Genomic DNA, 19,851 nt, shown 5'->3' with positions numbered 1-19,851 from the left:
GATAACCTTATTTTTCTAGGACTCTGATGGATCCTCTACATTTACAGCTCTCACAGCTAAGGAGGAACCTAGATTGGAGGTAGGGGGGCATACTAAGAATGCCAGCCCTCCCCCAGTTTAAGCTGGCATCTTTTTTTTTTAAGGTTTTATTTATTTGACAGAGAGAGATCACAAGTAGGCAGGGAGGCAGGCAGAGAGAGAGGGCAAAGCAGGCTCCCAGCTGAGCAGAGAGCCCGATGATGCGGGGCTCAAACCCAGGACCCTGAGATCATGACCTAAGCTGAAGGCAGATGCTTTAACCCATTGAGCCACTCAGGTGCCCCTAAGCTGGCATTTCTTATCAGGGTTACTTTTAGTGCCTTTTTGCTTATTAGCTTTACAACTGCTCTTCTTTCTCCTCCTTATGAATAAAAGGAGAAACCTGAAAAGGGTGTGATGGAACACATTCATCAGTGTAACAAATATAGTATTCTTGAGATCCTAGTACTATGTATACTTTCTCATAGAATGCACCTGGGTGGCTTAGTTGGTTAAGCTTCCAACTCTTGATTTTGGCTCAGGTCATGATCTCAGGGTCCTGAGATCAAGCCCCCACTTGGGGGGGGGGGTCTGAGCTTAGCAGGGAGTCTGCTTAATATTCTCCCTCTCCCTCTGCCCCCTCCCCAACCAAATGCACCCAATATCATTTTTTTCCTCTAAAATGTTAGCTATCAAGAGATACATTTCTTAAAGTAGCTTTATAATAAAACATAGGTTTCTCAGTTGACATTAAATGAGCCCAGTTAAATAAATAATTGATCAGCTTTAATAAGTTATGAAGGACTGATGATGGGGAAAGGAAACGTAATACCATTCCACATTTAAAACATTTTGGGGGGGGATGGTAATCTGATAGCTTCCTCAAAAGGTTATACGTATTTTATATTTTCAAAACCCCCCATGGGGTGAAGCCAATAGCCAGTACAATCATACGTGTATTTTACATGTAATTAGAATTAATAGAAGTTTGTGCAGTGTTTTTTCTATTTAGATTTATGAATGGTTCTTGATTTAGCCAGCTGTTGGAAGACAAAATAGCCTGGCTGATATTTTTTTAGATTCTGAGGTTTAAGCCAAACCTTCCAGTCAGAAGGCTGAGAGCTCATGAGGAGGGGGGCCAGAACTCCAAATAACTTGTCCTTTGCAAAATGCTAGACCCAAAGAAGAAGGAAACACATTATAAGGTATAACCTTGGTCTCCAAAAAAGGATACACTAAAAGCTGCAAGGATTTTAACATGGAAGCCCTATTTATGCTCTCTTGATTAAAATCAGTGAGCTGCAAAGAAGTGTTAGTTTTCCTACTGTGACAGAAAGACTGGGGAGATGGGATGTGAGGATTGTGGGTAAGGGTGCAAGAGGGTTTAAAATGATCCCACAGCAAGAAACAGCCAGAAAAAAATGACAGCAGCCAACTCTAGATTTAGCTGAGATTCTGGTGCGGCAACAAACAACTTCAGAAAGGCACTCAGTAATTCTCTTGGCAATGGTATCACACTGAATTAGGAAATACGTTATATAAAAGCAGAAAGGAAAATTCTTGTGCCCTTTTGTGAAATAGTCTATGGATGACCTTGCCTTTTAAGATTATTTTAGCTTAAGCTCAGTCAATAAATGTATATGATAAACATTAAGAATGACTGTAATCATAGTGTGAATTTCATTTTTCTTCTAATCATCAACAGTTTTATGTACAAAACAGTTCACATGTTAAATAGTAAGTGCACCAGAATTATGAATATAAATCTTTCCTAATGAGGTGCATTTGGCAACTGGTTGAAGAAATAAAGGATTTGTTTTAATTACCAGGGAGGACATAACACAAAGTAATATTAAATAACCTTTAGAAAATGAAGAGAATTTCAGTTAACACTGGCTTAGAATATGTGCTTTTTTGGTACGGTAATTCCAGTTCATTTTTTAAAGCACAATATTATAGGGAATGGAAATTCTTTTTAGATGCAAACACCACCACTGACTTGGGCTCAGAACACTTACAACAGCAAAGGATATTGTGTAATATAATACTTGCAGTATTTTTTTTTTAATAATAATACATTTATGTTTGTGTTGAACTGGTAGCTTTAAAAAAAGGATTAAACTTAATATAAAGACTTGTGTTCCTCTGCAAATGAAAACAACCTCTTTCCTACTCATAGTTCAGTTCAATGACAATTTTCACATTCTATCCCTTTGCTCTAATTCCTTGATGATGTAACATTATCTCATGCCAAAAGACGTACAACAGAAATACTCTAGATAATTTACTGGAATTTCATTTCACAGTTACTGAGGTAGGAGTTGGCCGTGTGTTTTTCCATTAAAAGATACAAAAATTCATCTAAGTTTATTGATTCAAAAACATACATTTTTTTCATCAGCAGTTTTATAGTAATTCCTAAACCAAACACTGCATAGAAATTTGCTCCTTGATGTGTGTTTTTTATTTACAAAGACTTAGCTCAAGTAAGAATGTTACAATGTAACACAACAAAACACACTGAGAAATCTGTGTCACAAACAGTTAATACAGTATACAATATTAAGATAAGTTTTCTGGTTTCTAAAGAAAAGGTACTTCAGAATTCAGTGTGAGTCTCAGAAATAATTCTGACCATTAAGTAAACATCAAAATTTTAATAAATAACATACACGAGAAAACAAACATTAAAAAAATTACCTTATACCTAACAAAATAATTCACAATATTTGATGAAGATTTTGGTTGGATTTATCTTGGCAGTGTTCATTTATATAAAATTTTTGTACTGCATTTACTCCATTCTGATGAAATTCCACCCATTTGGAATCACAGAAGGGATGAAACCAGTATCGCTACAATATTGTGCCTTCCTGAAATGCTTCTATCCACCTATTGGTAAGAGAAATTTGTTAGATTTGTAAAATGCAATCCTCCAATAGATGTTAAGACAATATAGATCACAGCTGTGATCACAATATACATCTACAATATACAAGACAATATAGATCACAGCTGTGATCACAGCTGTGCCTGCGGATCCACTCCCCTAGCAGTATATTTCAGAAGCTTCCTATACCAAATTAGAATTCTACATCCTTTACTTAGTAATGTGGCCAAAAATTTGGCCTGAAAGTTGCATCTTTTATGTCCATGAGGTGTGAGGAAGGGGCCATTTCATGTAAAAGCTCTGTGAAGTCCTGATGATTCCATATGTTTGGTTTGGGAAATGAATACATTTGACAAGGCTTTTATTTCAACCCCCTTTCTGCTTTTAGAACACCAGCTTTATCTCTGTCTCCTCTCTTAACTCTCTGGGCAGCCACAGTCCAGACCTGTTCTGATATTTTCAATGAAAAAGAATCTAACATCTGTTCTACTTCAGTTGATCAAAATTTTGCATGCAATATGAAGTGTATCAAAAAAATTGTTTCAGAGTTTCAAAGAAGTCTTTCCAAAATTCATTAGTCTCAAAGTTTTATCTGACAATACCCACAGCTGAAATTATTCAGAACTTGTTGTACCTCCCTAGCGCTGTACTTGCTTCTGAACTTACTATGAACATTTGAAACCACTCAACTTAATTAGTAAACATAGCCTATAACAGATTTAGCTCAAATTTCAAGGATAGAATTTTCAAAAATTTAAATGCAAATGGCATAAATTATAATACATGTCTTTTAAAAAGCTAAAAACTTTCCATTAAAATTAATACATTTTAACATTCTATAATTTGTAAAAACACCTCCATGATATTAGTGACTTCAAAGAGAAACTTATAATTTAGCCTGTATTAATTCTAAATTACAAGCAAGCAGATTTCCTTCACTCAACTACATTCAATCATATTGAAGATTTTTCTACCTTGTCAACTTAATGATATGAACAAAAGATATATATTCAAAAGAAATAATTTTTTATCAGTTTGATGATGAATACAGATAAATATCATGAGAAATGTAATTCCTAACAGAATATTAGAATAATTACTCTTTTATCCAAGGTAATTTTTACAGAAAAAATAGTTAAGTGACATAATTTTAAATAGTCTTCAGTTCAACTGAAAAAGAATTATTTGGAGTAATAAAAACACACTAGATATCCTAACATAGACTGAAAAAAAAGTCTTACAGAGTACGTGTCACATTGTACCTGATTAATATTCAGGAACATATAATTCTGGTATATTAATTCTAATTGCCTTAAGAAAAGATAAGCCTTGTTTACTTAAGGCATTCTTTTTTATCTGCATGCACGTTTTAAGCCTTTGAGAACACATGAGCACTAAGCTCAGTGGCAACAAAAACGTGTAACTTGTGAGGTCACAATAAAAATCACATGAAAGATCTGGTGAAAAGGTAAACTGCACTGTTTCGTTTACAAAGGACCTGAATTTCACAGAGATATGCTTCTCTATGTTAAACAACCTCATGACATCAAAATAAATATTTTCGTCGGAATTTTGAAGAGACTGTTTAAAAAAGCCTTTACCATCTAAAATGATATCCATTTCCTTCTACTCAGTTATTGGGAACAGCATGGGAGCCTCTTAATGTGTTTGACCCTTTTCCCAAAGAAGTAAGTTAGCAAGCAGCTGTTCAAACTCCCGCTGTTCCATGGCACAATTGAATCACTGGATTGCCAAAGTCCTGGAATGTTTTAAGAGATGATCCTTACCCTCATTGAAGGAGAGGTCAAATGCCTCAGCTTCCTCTCCTTTCAGCAGAGCAGTTTCATGCTGCTTCCTCAGAGGTCACGTATAGACAAAATATTTTGGACAGAACTACCTATTTTCTTTTCCCCTCTGCCTCCTGAAAATATTCCAGATCCTCTTGCCTGGCCTTACAACAGTTCTAAAGACTTTGAAAAACATGTTAAATCTAACTAATTTGGTTCTCTGATTTAAATTCTTAATTGTCCCCACACATGAAAGTAGGTTATTTTAAAATCAATCATGTGACAACTTGAAACTCATGTATAAAAGAAAAATATGTCTAAATTACTTACTTCTGAGCTGAGTGAGCATCATCTGCTTTGAACACATAAAATAACATGTTTTTGTGTAATAACTGGAACACTCTGGACTCTGAATTCTCATCTTTGACTTGAGCGACAGTGAATCCTAGTAAAGGCTGACTCTCCAAAGCTGCCACGTCCTAATTTAAAAAGACACAAAGGGAGATGGGATATTAAATTGATAACAAAATTCAGATTTGCAAACTCTTGTACTGTATAGTTATAACTTCATTTCATATACACATATATAAAACAATGATAATTCTTTTTCATTTTCATTTATTCAGCAATATTAAGCTGACCACTCTCCACCTATCTCATGAGTCAGACACTGTGCTAAACAGTTTTCAATGTGTTCACATCCATTGAGTATCACATACTTCCCTATAACCATGTGAGGTAGGTAATTACTTTCATTTTATGGGTGCAGAAATCAAGCTGGGGAAGTGATTTATCCTGTCCCACTAAGGAAGAGCTTGGCTCCTACAGCAGTGGTTTTTTATAGGATTTTACTGGAACACAGGGTGATCAGACAGTTGAAAAGGGTAATGTTAGAGCAAATAGCCAGGCATTGTTTATAACCCAAACAAAGTATCTTATCTAAGTTTGAGGCCTGACCCGTATAATCTGGGAATAGTCAAGTATAATCTGGGAGTGTCAACGAAGAGAGCTTGGTAAAAAGGATAAGAACCTTTGCCTTTAGTGAAGTTCTTAGTAGCCACATGACACCAAAAAAAGTTGTATTTTAATATTATGGAAAATTCCTAACATTTTTGAGTAAGAGCTCCAGGACACTGTTGACATTAAAAATCACAGCAACACCATCTCCCCCTCTAAAAGCAAAGCAAAACAAAAAAAATACACAAAACAGATTAAACAGATACTGTAATTATTCCTAATTGGCATTATAAAACCAGACCCCACAATTATTCGTCTTTAGATCTTAGATCTTACCTCACTTGCAGCATATGTATACAGCACTTTATTTTTTATGACAAACCACAAGTGTTTCCAAGGTTTTTTATTGCCCTTTGATCTGTACAAGTAGCCACTCATGGAAGAATCTTCTGTGTTGGCTGATACCTACATAAGCAAACCCCATGTATAGTTTAATGGTTTTCAAAGAAACAAAAGGTAAAGTAACAAATTGCTTTTGATCACTGGGGCTGAGAGTAATAACCATAATAATATAATGTTTGAGAATAAAATGGTTTTCAAAATTTTCAAAGTCTGCTACTAGGGGCACCTGGGTGGCTCAGTCAATTAAGCATCTGCCTTTGGCTCAGGTCATGATACCAGGGTCCTGGGATGGAGCCCCGTATTGGGGTCCCTCCTCAGCAGAGAGCCTGCTTTTCCCTCTCCCTCTGCTTGTGCTCTCTCTCCCTCTCTCTCAAATAAGTAAAAAAAAACCTTAAAAAACAAAAACAAAAACAAAACGAAGTCTGCTACTATACAAATTGAATACTGCCATTACCATGGGCATAAAATACCCTTCTGTTTAGAAGCAGTTCCAGCATCGGGGCACCCGGGTGGCTCAGTCTGTTAAGCATCCAACTCTTGATTTTGGCTCAGGTCATGATCAAGGGCTCTGCACTGGGTGTGTAGCCTGCTTAAGATTCTCTGCCCTTTCCCATCACTTCTCTTAAAAAACATAAAACCATTCCAGCATCCTGCCTGGTTTAACTGAGCTTGCATATATGTATTTCTTTGTGGTGTCACTTATTTTCTGAGTTGCCAGAGGAAGAAAAATAATTCTAAAGATCAGAAATGCTTTTTGAAAGTTGCATTTTTGGGACTGTATATGTTTACTGTTCTTCGTATTTTGCAGTATTAGGGAAAATTACTTAAACCTTTAACACTTCCTGAAATAATTTTTTGGACTTTATATATAAACTATTAACGGGGTGACTGGGTGGCTCAGTCGTTAAGCGTTTGCCTCAGGCTTGGGTCATGATTCCAGGGTCTTGGGATGAGCCCTGCATTGGGCTCTCTGCTCAGTGGGAAGCCTGCTTCTCCCTCTCTCACTCTCCCTGCTTATGTTCTCTCTCTCACTGTGTCTCCCTCTGTCAAATAAATAAAATCTTAAAAAAAAAAAGCCAACTATTTTTTTTTTTTTTTTAAGATTTTACTTATCCATTTGAGAGAGTGAGAGACAACATGAGAGAGGAGAAGGTCAGAGGGAGAGGCAGACTCCCGGAAGAGCTGGGAGCCTGATGCGGACCTTGATCCCGGGACTCCAGGATCATGACCTGAGCCGAAGGCAGTCGCTTAACCAACTGACCCACCCAGGCACCCAAAACAAAACTATTAACAGAGAAGTAAATGGAATATTCAATTATTCATGGTGATTTTAAGGATTAGTTTCTGATCCCCAAATTTTGTCTGAGAGAAGCTTATTTTGTTTCATAAAAAGATGAAAATGTCTTAATCTCTGGGCAAAAAGGTAGTAAGCTCTCAATGATTATAATCTGGCAGTTGAAATTTCTCTTTTTAACACAGAACAAGAGAATTAAAAAGCCAAGTTTAGGAATTGCGTTATTAGTAGAATGGTGAACAGATTTTTTATTTCTTAAAATTTATTTATTTTAGAGAAAGTGTGCTCGAGTGAGTGAATGCATGCAGGGGTGGGGCAGAGGGAGAGGGAGAGAGAGAATCCTCAGATTCCCTGCTCAGCAGGGAGCCTGATGCAGGGCTCTATCCTAGGACCCTGAGATCAGGACCTGAGCCGAAATCAAGAGTCAGCTGCTCAACCAACTGACTTAGCCAGATGCCCCTAGAATGGTGAACAGATTTTTAAGGTGGGTCCCCATGATCCTTGCCTCTGATAATCACACTACTACCCCTTTTGTGTGGGGAGGACCTATGACTTACTCCTAACCAAGAGAATATGGGGGATATGATGGTATGTCACTCCCATGATTATGTTACGTTCTACAAAACTCCATATTGCTAGTAGATGGGCTCTAGAGACTTTCTCCCATGCTGGCTTTGAAGAAGTAGTTGTCTTGGAGGCTTGTGTGCCATGGAACTGAGGGAAAACTCCAGGCAAAAGTCAGCAGGAGGCCAGTGCCCTCAGTTTCATAACTGAAAAGAAATGAATTCTGCTAACAACCTGAGTGAGCTTGGAAGTGGACCCCTCCCTAGTTAGCCTTGCGATGAGAACACATTGGCCAACACCTTGACCACAGGTCCTGCAGAGATCCCAGCTAAGCTATGACTGGACTCCTGAGATAATAAATATTTGTTGTTTTAAGCCACTAAGGTTGTGGTAATTCATTATGTGGCAACGGAAAACAAATTCAGGTGGATTCTATGAATTTTAAAAGCCTACCTTTAATCATATATCAATTGTATTAATTTCTTACAAATTTTATGAGAAGGATGATATATTATTGTCTAGTGAAAAATTTAATATCTCATGTTAAATTAGAAATATCTGTTAAGTCCAAGTATATTTGTATGAAGTGACACACTTGTAGAAGACAAATGGTTTTTTTAAAATTAGAATGTTTACATTCAAATGAGATTTTGCTTAAAATGTAGTTACATTGAGATACTACTATGTAATTATGTTACATGTTACTGTCATTGATCAAAATATTCTGTATGCTCCTCTTTTGAAATATGCTTAATTTAGTTGATTAACTGAAAAAGAGTATCAGTCACAATACTGGATAGTCATGCATAGTCCTCTATTATCTTTTTTTAGAAAAGATTTTATTTATTTATTTATTTATTTATTTATTTATTTATTTATTTATTTAGAGCACAAGCGGTGGGAAGGGGCACAGGGAGAGGGAGAGAGAATCTCAGTGTGAAGCCTGACATTGGGGCTTGATCCCACAACCTGGAGATCATGACCTGAGCTGAAATCAAGAGTTGGACACTTAACTGTCCTGATGCCCCTGTCCTCTATTATCCTTTTAAAAATAAAATTGGTCTTAAGCAGCTTAATCACATGAGTCACAAAGCTTCCCTTCCAGTGATTTGATTATTTAAAATATAAATCAAGTCTAACTCAAGAGACATAGCTTGCCATTACTGAGCCTACTGAGGCTCTGAATGGAATTCTAAAAACGAGGAGTTTCTAAAAATGTCTTTAACATTACTGGAATAAAAACACAACATTCCAATTTCTTAAAAAGTTAAACCTAAATTACTATATGACCAGGCAATCATACTCCTAGATATATTATTAAGACAAATGTCCATATGGTAATATGTTCACACATTTATAGCACCATTACTCATAAAAACTCATAAAAACCCAAAGGTAGAAACAGATGTCCATCAACAGATGAATGGATAAATTGTGGTATATGCATATAATAGAGTATTATTCACAAATAAAAAGAAACAAAGTACTGACACGTGCTGTAACTTAGGTGAACCTCTAAAATACTGTGAGAAATGAAAATAGCCAGACACAAAAGGTCATGTATTATATGATTCCTTTTATTTTTTTTAAAGATTTTATTTATTTGTTTGAGAGGGAGACAGTGAGTGCACAAGTTGTGGGGCAGGGGCAAAGGGAGAGGGAGAAGCAGACTCCCCATTGAGGAGGAAGCCCCAACGCTGGGCTTGATCTCAGGACCCTGAGATCTTGACCAGAGGTAGACGCTTAACCAACTGAGCCATCTAGGTACCCTCGTGTGTGTGTGTGTGTGTGTGTATGTGTATTTATTTTTTTACGATTTTATTTATCTATGACAGAGATAGCAAGAGAGGGAACACAAGCACAGAGGAGCTGCAGAAGGAGAAGCAGACTCTCTGCTAAGCAGGGAGCCCAATATGGGGCTCAATTCCAGGATGCTGGGATCATGACCTCAGCTGAAGACAGATGCTTAACAACTGAGCTACTCTGGAGCCCCTATATATTTTTAAAAGAAAACTACACCAAATGTGGGGCTCAAACTTAGGACCCTGAGATCAAAAGTCACATGCTCTACCCACTGACCAGGCAAGGCACCCCTGAATTGTATCCTTTAAATAGTTAATTATAAGTTACGTGAATTTCACCTCAATTACAAATAAAAAGACAAAAATCACAGCTTCCCAAGTAGAAAACTTTTACTTTTATAGTACTTAACCGGTTAAATTATTTTCTCAGTTTGGTTGCAAAGGAGAAAGCAGTGGTTCTCAAAATTTAGTATATATCCAAATTACAGAGAATGCTTGCTGAAGTTCCTGATTCTGTAGACTTTGGGTGGGGTCTAGGAATTTCCATTTCTAGTAAGTTCTCAGGTGATACTGATGTGCTGCTTTGGAGAACACTTTGAGAGCCAGTGGAGCAAAGGAAGAAATGGCTGCTGCAGTCAGGGAGTAGGGATTTGACAGTGGAAGGTTGGTTTGTGTGGTTGGGTGGAAAGATGTACAAAATGACTGGAGTCAGGCTGGGTCTAGTCTAGACTAGAAATAGTTTTGTAACTAGCACTGTGGAGCTTAGACTGACAAGAAGAGCAAATTTAAGAATTATATTTATAAACTGTGACATTAGCATGGACAGGCAAACAATTATAGAAAACTGAAAACTATTTCCATTGGCTAAGCATCTTAAAGTTCTGAAAGTCAATTTAGATTCAGGAACTGAGTGACAGAAGAGACAGTTCAGAGTACTAAATTGGCTCAACCAGTTTAAGAAACTTGGCAATTAGAACTTTATGTCCTCTTATTACTATTTCATGAGACTGGCTATATGGATCATTTCCTAGTGTTTTAATGGCCATGATGGAATACACTCAATTTTACATAAAGAACACGATCTTTTTAGAGTTGTTTGCTTCCATTTTCCACGGTAGAACACTTCTAGAGTAACCAAGTAAGAGAACAAGATTTAAAACTCTACTCTGCTGGCCTCAAAACTGGTAGAACTAATTAATAAACTAAAAAAAAATGGAGGTGGCCCAGGAGTGCCTGGGTGGCTCAGTCAGTTAAGCGGTACTTTGGCTCAGGTTATGATCTCAGGGTCCTGGGATCAAGCCCCACATTGGGCTCATTGCTTGGCGGGGAGCCTGCTTCTCCCTCTGCCTGCCGCTCCTCCTACTTGTGCTTGTGCTCTCTCTGTGTGTCAAATAAATAAATAAAATCTTCAAAAAAAAAATTAAAACAAATAAAACAAAAAAACAGAGGTGGCCCAGATAGGCAGTGCTGTGTGTTAACCGACACTGGCTGACCCTTGAATCCGAGGAGATGGACTAGGGTACTGGTGATGCCTGTGGATCACGCCACTGGCAGTTTTAACTGTGCAGATTATCGTAACTTTTTACATTTTTCTTTTAAGTTGAATGAAAGACAATTTATTATCAGTGCAGCTGTCTATAGCCAACCAATACTTTAAAAAAGCAAATGGTGTAGATTAGTAAATGCTAATAAAGTACCTAAAATATTCTAGACTTCTTCCCTCTGGCATGGGGTCTTCTCAAAGTAATTTAAAAAATTCAAATGTGTAGAGACACCTGGGTGGCTCAGTTGGTTAGTTAAGTGCCTTTGACTCAGGTCATGATCCCAGGGTCCCGGGATTGAGTGCTACACTGGGCTCCTTCCTCAGTGGGGAGCCTGCTTCTCCCTCTGCCTGCCACTCCTCCTGCATGTGCTCTCTCTCTTTCCCTCTCTTTGACAAATAAATAAAAGTCTTTAAAAAAAAATTCACATATGTCTACATTATCTTTACTTGCTACCATTGCTATAAAATGTTCTCCAAATCTTTCAACTGCCATTTTCTGAATGACTCAGGTCATATGGGAGAGCAAGCAAGAGAGTGAGCCATCAGCCACATCGAGCACTACTATTAAAATGCATGTCTTAATAGTAGTGGGAAATGACATCTTCCTTTATGGAAGAAAAACAGTGTATTATATGCATATGAATAATTCAGCTTATATCAGGTTGCAAATTTAATGGAAACACTTACTTCTTTGAGAGCAGCTGGGATCTTTTTCTGTTTCCTCCCTGATGGGATACTATGTAAGACTGATGATAAGGCACTTGAAGGAGATTTGTGATTTCCAGGAGATCCAATCTTAGGAGAATGCTGGTGATCTAAAACAAATCAGGTGCACTTATGTAGCCAGTGGTAAGCATTTTGTAATTCAATTTAATTCAGATCAATAAACACTGTTGCATAAAATATCTATGGAAGGACACTTGAGAAACTGATGACACTGAGACCCCCGGGAAAAAAGATGGATGGCCGAAAGTTGAGTGGGAGAAAGACTTTCCACTCTCTATGATTTTATGCTTTTTCAGTTGTAAACCATGAGAAAGGATGACCCTTTTGTGCCTTCAGAATAATGAAACATGTTAATGTACTATCAATTTTAAATATATTATATAAATTTCCCTCCTGACTTAAAAAAAAAACACCACTAACAGCATCATTTAGTACATAGATATATGATGGAATAAAAATATTACAATAAACAAAGTATTAGAAAAAGGGCCATAAGACAAGATAGGAAACCAATAATTTTGAGTGCAGAGATTCAGGGAAAGCTGGGGAGACAGTAAGATATCTGAGCTGGCCACTAAGGTATAACAGGAACTTGCCAAGTCAAAAAGAAGAGGATGGACACTCCATGAAGAGAGGTCAGCATAAGCAAAAGCAGAGGTATGAAATTAGATCATCTATTTAGAGAATAATAAGGCTGAAGGAAAAAAGACTGGTTCTAAGGAATGTGGACTGTTGTTTAAGCCGTGGGAAACCAAGGTCTTTTAGGCTGGGAAATGACAGGAGCAGATTGAATTTAGAAGAAAAAAAAATCTGGCAGTAGAAAGGAGGAAGGATTTGCAGCAGAAAACCTGTTGGGAAACTATGAGTATAGTCCAGATAAAAAATAGGGCTGAGATGAAAAAATTAAGAAGAAGATCTTTGAGGATAAATCAGTCAAGATTTATTGACTAAAAATGGGTGTGGGTGATTAGGGAAGAGGAGTTGAAAAATGAATGTTGAATGTTCACAGCCTATATGGTACACCCAGAGAACAAAGGGAGGAACAAAAAGGCCAATGAAGGATTAGATAAACGTGTCTTCTGGGACAATGTATGTAACAGTTATTATTACTCTATAAATATATGGATTCTGAAATAGCATGCCATCTAGCTTTATTCACTGAGACATTCTCATTTGGTGATGGAAAGCTATTCTTCGTGGAAATGAAGGACAACTTTTTGAAATTCAGATCCTATATATAGGTTCAGGAATTGAACGAAAACTCTCTTCCCAAAATATAGACCTGAGCGGTCTTGCTAGCTGTATTCATCTTAACTGTGGGGTGGATACCTGCAAATAATGAGCAGGCAGATATGACTTATCATTTTGTACTTGGTGAAAAGCTGGACATTTAGATATACCACCAAATCAGTCCAAGTGATTAGAAATAGGTTAACAAAGGGCCACCCAGTCAGTCTATGTCCACAGAGATAGATAAACATGATTTGTAACAAGCACACAGTTGGGAAACTATAAACTTCAAAATTACTTGAAAGTTAAAGTTCCCTTGTAACTGTTTTAAAGCATTTCATTCTGTAATTATATTTCTACAATTAGTATCTTATGCATTAAGAAAGTTTAATTAAATTACGAAAGCAAAATTCTTAAGATTTTGAGATGATTATCACCAATCACATCGCTAATGCACCTAAGATGATTGTTTCAGAAGGTCGTTTGGAAGCATCTGGGAATAAAGGAATTTGTTAGATCTTTACTTATATATTACCTAGTTTCTGCAGTTCTTGGAAACAATGTTCACATACTCTTGCTGGTTGATTTTTCAGGTAATCTAAACCATATTTATTTGATGAACAGGCTTGGCATACAATCTGAAAACACATTGGAATTATTTTATTTGGAGTAACCTCCACATCAAACCAATGAGTAGGCCATAGTAGATAAAGCTGTCTACCTAGAATGCTTTCAAAACCTTTTCTCAGTCACTCTCACTAATACCTCTGTGGAGTTCAGGCCTGCGGTGAACTCACACACAACACTACAACAGAAGATGAAGAGGCCACACACTAGGACTGAGTGCTAGCTCCATAAAATAAAATACTAAGAGCAATAACATGTGCAAAGTGTTTAGAACCGTGCAGGATGTGCATGAAGCCCTCTGTTAGCTGTACTTATCATCATGGACATTGCCCATCACCATCGCTAGGTAACCACAACCACGTCTGCTGCGCCTCTACCAAGCGTCTGGCCCTCTACTAAATGCTTCTAAATAGACCCCGTTTACTCTTCACAGCAATTCTTTGACATCATTGTTACGATGCTCACTTGATTAACTAGGTCTTCTAGACGTATCACTGGCAGTCATTTCAACACTCAAAGTACCTCTATTAAATACTTAGTATCTAGATAAAGGTAGTTTAAATAATTATCAGACAATGTGGGAAAGGTAGTTTAAATAATTATCAGACAATGTGGGAGTCGAGTAGTGAATTTTTTTTAATGAAAATGATCTATTATTGACATTCTACAGTAATCTTGGTAGGTAGGGGTAAGTTCCTTAAAGAGATTGCCCTATGCCTAAATATTTAGAGAAAATATCATCCACGATTCAGTATCTTTTCTTCTCACGGCCATGATTTATAGGAGGAAATAAGCTTCTTCACTATGTACAGCTTGGAGCTATTAAAAATCACAAGGGATGAGCGCCTGGGTGGCTCAGTGGGTTAAAACCTCTGCCTTTGGCTCAGGTCATGATCCCAGCATCCTGGGATGGAGCCCTGCATCAGGCTCTCTGCTCAGCAGGGAACGTGCTTCTCTTCCTCTCTCTCTGCCTGCCTCTCTGTCTACTTGTGATTTCTGTCTGTCAAATAAATAAATAAAATCTTAAAAAAAAAATCACAAGGGAGATGGATGTCAATTTCTCCCACCTTCCCACAGGCCCGGCAGTGGTGTCGTCTCCAGGTCAGAGTAAATTCACTTGTGCAGATCATACACATTGTGGCTCTGGTATCAGGGATCCAGATGGGAGCTTTTGATCCAAGAGGACTAACTTCCTCTTTATTTTCTGAGTCAGCCTGTGGAAGAACGACTTTTCATTACCTCCATGCACACAGAGTACTACAGAATCAAGCTATTGGGGGGGGGGCATAATGGCAGCTCACAAGGCTGATGGTGTCTTTAAGGATGTGGTGGGCTATTATGGTTGTCATGTTCTCAGGATATTAAGATTAGCTATATCCTAATAATCCTTTGCTGCAAAATTAACTTAAAAAAGATGCCTGTGGTAGTGCCAATGACAGCTGGTTACTTTCTTCTTAAATTATATTGTATTTCCCCAATTTTTTACAATGAAGTTTTACAACCAGAAAAAATATGAATGCGCTATATGTTATCACAGACTTGCCATTAGACATTAACAGGATAGTTAGCTCTGAAATTACACCCACACAGACATCTTTCTGTGAAACACATGTTGCCTTTCTAAACCCCTGGGAAAAGTTTCTTTAGGGTAAAAAAACTGTTTGAAATGCACTGAAGAAACAAACAAACAAACAAACAAAAACAAAAACCAAGAAGGCAAAGACAATACCTCATCAAGACTCCTACTAGGGCAGAATGTGATTCTTTTTTTGGCATACTCTTCTATTGACCTGGAAATTGCTTCTAGCCATTCATCCCTTTCTGTGGCAGAACTGTTGAGGGCAAAAGAAGGTTCCATCAACCAGATGTCAGCTTTTATTGTTTGCCTTTTTCTTCCTTCTTTTCCTCCTGCCATGGCAACAGATTCCACCACCCTCCCAACAATGCTAGTCACCGGCAGGAGCTCTGAGGTTTGCAGGCACAAATAATCAGAGCAGGCATTAAAGAACACAAGGCATTTTAGCAAATACAATGCTTTTTTTCTTCCCCCAAAGTACTGCTTTATACTTGTGAAGTCTCTTAAATTTGTAAGTTTTTTTGCTTAGTTTAAGAGCTAGTCATAGTCAAATAAATAAATAAAATCTTAAAAAAAAAAAAAAAAGCTAGTCATACAATGAATAACCATGGCTATTTACATTACCAAGATGTTTCCTGACATATAATAGTAGAATTTAAAAATATTCCAAGGAATCAAGTTTCAAATCCAAATTTAAACATGGAATACTAATTTTTTTAGTATTATTAGTATTATTATATTAGTATTATTAAATGTTACTAAAATTTTCTAGAAAGGGCACTGGAGTAAAGGAGACCTATATTTGGCATCACAAACAGATGTTTAGGGAGTGGTTAACAAGGGAAAGAGCCTGCAATTGTTGTTATGGGGTTCCCCAACTTATTCCTCCCATCCTGGTACCCTCGGGCCATCAGGAACCACGGGATTCAAATCTAGACAGAGATGGGCCAAATAGGGAGAAAGCCTGCTCAGATAAAGTATTCTGGTTCTGCTTTATTACAACCACACATCCTCAAAAAAACTCTGGTGACTCCAAATCATTGTTGGCATCAGCACATTTAGTTTTGAATACTCAAGAATGAGAGGCACATTTTAGGTAGTGTGTGTGTGTCTGTGTGCATGTAGACAGAATTTAATAATCTCTCATAATAAAATAAAACCTATCATAATAATGGGAATGCGATTTTGTAAGGAAATGTCTATTTGTTTTAGAAAGGCATAGGAAAGTACGTAGGAGTAAAATGACCTGATATCTGCGATTTGTTTTGAAATACTTGAGAAAAAAATATTTGTAGCAGAATCTTGGTTAAGTTTTGAGTCTGGGTGATTGAATATACAGTTTCATTGTATTTTTCACTCTAATTTTAAGAATACTTGAACTTTTACATGTTTTTATAATTAAAAATTCCATTATGCTTAATGGAATTCGTACCTAATGGTACGAATAGGCGCATTTTCTTTTATTTTGATGAATGCAGAGCAGGTCAGGAGATACTAAAAAACCACCTGCCTTCCCCACTATAGTTATAGTCAGAAATTTACCTTCCTGCTAAATGGCTTAAGTGCCAATCAGAATATGCACTCACACGGATATTAAAAAGTAGAAATCCACTTTACAAATACAATTTTAAAACTAGTATGTTTCTCAAATTTTCATTATATACCAAGAATAAAATAAAATAGAATAGCTCTTATTTTTCTAAGCCAAATAAAACCTGCCTCAATTTCCTCTACGACTCTACCATTACTGTCCCAACTAGCTGCCATTTATTCAACAGTTACTACACGTCAGCCAACTGTGCTAAATGCGTTGCAAATTGAAATCAAGAGCAAATGTCATCGCATCTCATCCTCAGAGCTACCCCACAGAATACATATTGGATCTTACACCCCCTTTCCCCAATACCATCACTATCACCAACCAGCACCATTTACAGATAAGCAAGCTGAGGATTTGAAATGTTGGACAATTTGTTTTAAACAACAGGCTACACGACCTTGTATCAGACCCAAGTGTGGCTAAAGATTGAACCCTTCACCACCGTGTCATTCATCTCCGTTCTCTGAACTATGCTATGAGAATATAGGCTTAAGCTTCCAAGTAAACATTCATAAAATAATACTGTCCCTCCCTCTCTCTCCCCTTCCTCTACTTTTTGGTGGAAGAGTTAAAAGAAAGCAGAGAGGCAGATGGTTAATTTGAGAATTGCCGTCTGATTTTTCTGGAGCCCTGGGAGCATGTGGAATGTGATTTGACTGTGCAAATCATGTCACATATGCTGTTCTTTCATTTAATCATTCCTGGCTCTCTCTTGTGTGGGGATCTGCCAAAACAATGTTTACCAGCTCTTGATAACACATTTCTCACAGACCACACACATTTGCCTGCAGTATTGAGTGGAGACATGCTAAGTCTTCTTTTGTAGCACCGTTAGCAGAAGAATCAGCACCTTCTTCAGTTAAACCCACTTAAAGTACAGTTAAACCAGTATTCTTTTCTTTATGGAATGTGTGCATTACCCAGAAAGCAAATTTGTATTATATAAGCCCCATTCTCCCATTGATTGGGATGCATTCCAAAAGACCTCCAGTAGCAGGGATTGCTGGCATGTTAGATGTTGCCACACTATTTACTCCTTGTATAACTGTGGAACGCTATTCTGAGATCTAAAGGCCACACCACTTCATTTCAATTCATCTGAGTTACATTTAGTGAGAGACTTCTGAGGGCCAGGTACTAAGCCATGAATCGCACATACAAAACACACCACTTGTAAGGGCTCATCTCTAATTGAGGTGAGACACAAAAGTAAGTAACTACTGCATGATACAATACAGGTAAGGTAGACGAGAAACAAAGAAGTAGTAAATTATGTTATTTAGGCAGCAGGGAAAGCTCTGCAGAAGGAATGAGTACGTTAGGACTGGAAGAACTGAGGAGTTCGACAGAGAACCTTGTAGTGTCTCTGTGCACCCGCGTTTGGCCTCCCAGCTTTGGTTATCTTCTCTAAGCTGATGACTCCCAAATATATGCCATTTCTGGGCTCCCTTCGGACCTCGAGATCCTTACAGGCACTGTCTGAGGGCTCCATTTTTTTTTTTTAAAGTAGGCTTCATGCTCAGCCTGGAGCCCAACTTGGGGCTTGAACTCAGACCCTGAGATCAAGACCTGAGCTGAAATCAAGAGCTGGGTGCTCAACCGACTGAGCCACCCAGGCGCCCTGATGGCTCCATGATTGATAGGCACCTCATATTTGATATGTACATCTGAAACTAAATTCCTGATTCTCCCCCCAATGCTGCTCCTCTCCTGGCGTTTCCTATCACAGGGAATGGCCCGGCACTACCTGGCACAGTGTGCCAGTCAGAGACTTGCTTTTAATGCCTGTGGCTCTCAATCCCGTGTCGGATTAATCATCTCCTTTACTTCCCCTCCCAAACCATTTTCCACCTAGCAACCAACTTTTAAAAAGGCCAATCTGATCACGTCATTCCCTTGTACAAGCCTTTCAGTGGTTTCCTGTGGCTCTTTGGCTCAAGCCCCAAATCCACAAGTTCTGCCTCAGCTTTCCCCTGTCCCTCCAGGCTTACCTTGGCTTTCCCTTTTATTCTCTATGTTCATGCCATTCTGGTCTTTCAGTTCTTTGAATTTGCTATGCCCTCTCCACCTCAGGGACTTTGTACACATTATTCCCAATGACCAGCAGCCTTTCTCTTTCCTCTTTGCCTTGCTATCCAACTCCTGCTTATCTTTTATAACTCAACTGACATAGTAGGTCTTTCAGGAAGCTATCCATGACTACCCTTTCCCTACCAAAGTTAGTTCAAGGTTCCTCCTTCTACAGCCTCATAGCACCCGGTAGTTTTCCTGTGTACTACTTAATCACAATAATAGTTGATTGTGTTGACATTTTGCTAACAGAATGCAAGGTCAGGGAAGGAAGGGCCCTTTTAATTCTCCACATTATCCTGATGCCTGGCACGATGCCTGGTCTACAGCAGACACTCCATATTACTGAATGAAGGGATGAATTCCAAGCACAGGCAGCTGCCTACGCAAAAGGCAGAAGGAAGTGAGGTAGGTTGGCGTGCATGGAGAACAAGCAGATCCATGCTGGCGGAATATGCCATGCTCTGGTGGGGGTACGGACAGGGAGAATGGACAGAGATCAGACTGGTGAGGCATACAGGACCCAGATCACAGAAGGCCTTCTCATTGCCTTCCTACATGTTATACCGTACCCGTTCCCTGTGGCGGGGGGCGCTCAGAAGAAGAGCATGGTACACTGGAGGTATTCAATATGTGTCAGCTTCCCCTCCCTTTATCGAGAACTTTCCAGTTTTCTTGTTTTTCCTGCATAACCCAAGTTCAATCCATCAATAATCCTATTAACTCTCCCTGATTCCAACCATTTCTTACCAGTCTAGTCCAAGA

At 38.1% G+C, this 19,851-nt stretch overlaps 1 protein-coding gene across 1 annotated transcript in view; it reads right to left on the bottom strand.

Moving 5' to 3' along the window:
- Window positions 1-2,062: 2,062 nt before the first annotated feature.
- FGD6 (FYVE, RhoGEF and PH domain containing 6) overlaps window positions 2,063-19,851 on the bottom strand; it is a 112,802-nt gene continuing 95,013 nt past the window's right edge. Inside the window, exons 15-21 of the mRNA XM_080811426.1 lie at window positions 15,570-15,672; window positions 14,908-15,054; window positions 13,749-13,851; window positions 11,945-12,072; window positions 5,989-6,117; window positions 5,026-5,174; window positions 2,063-2,910 (exon numbers count right to left, since the gene is read on the bottom strand). Coding sequence (XP_080667552.1) covers window positions 2,874-2,910; window positions 5,026-5,174; window positions 5,989-6,117; window positions 11,945-12,072; window positions 13,749-13,851; window positions 14,908-15,054; window positions 15,570-15,672 — 796 coding nt within the window. The 3' untranslated portion in view covers window positions 2,063-2,873. The remainder of the gene's footprint in view (window positions 2,911-5,025; window positions 5,175-5,988; window positions 6,118-11,944; window positions 12,073-13,748; window positions 13,852-14,907; window positions 15,055-15,569; window positions 15,673-19,851) is intronic.

The sequence above is a fragment of the Martes martes genome, assembly GCF_963455335.1.
Source record: "Martes martes genome assembly, chromosome: 8".
Taxonomy (NCBI): domain Eukaryota; kingdom Metazoa; phylum Chordata; class Mammalia; order Carnivora; family Mustelidae; genus Martes; species Martes martes.
Note: the sequence above shows the minus strand (reverse complement) of the source record. Positions and strands in the feature narration are given on the sequence as shown.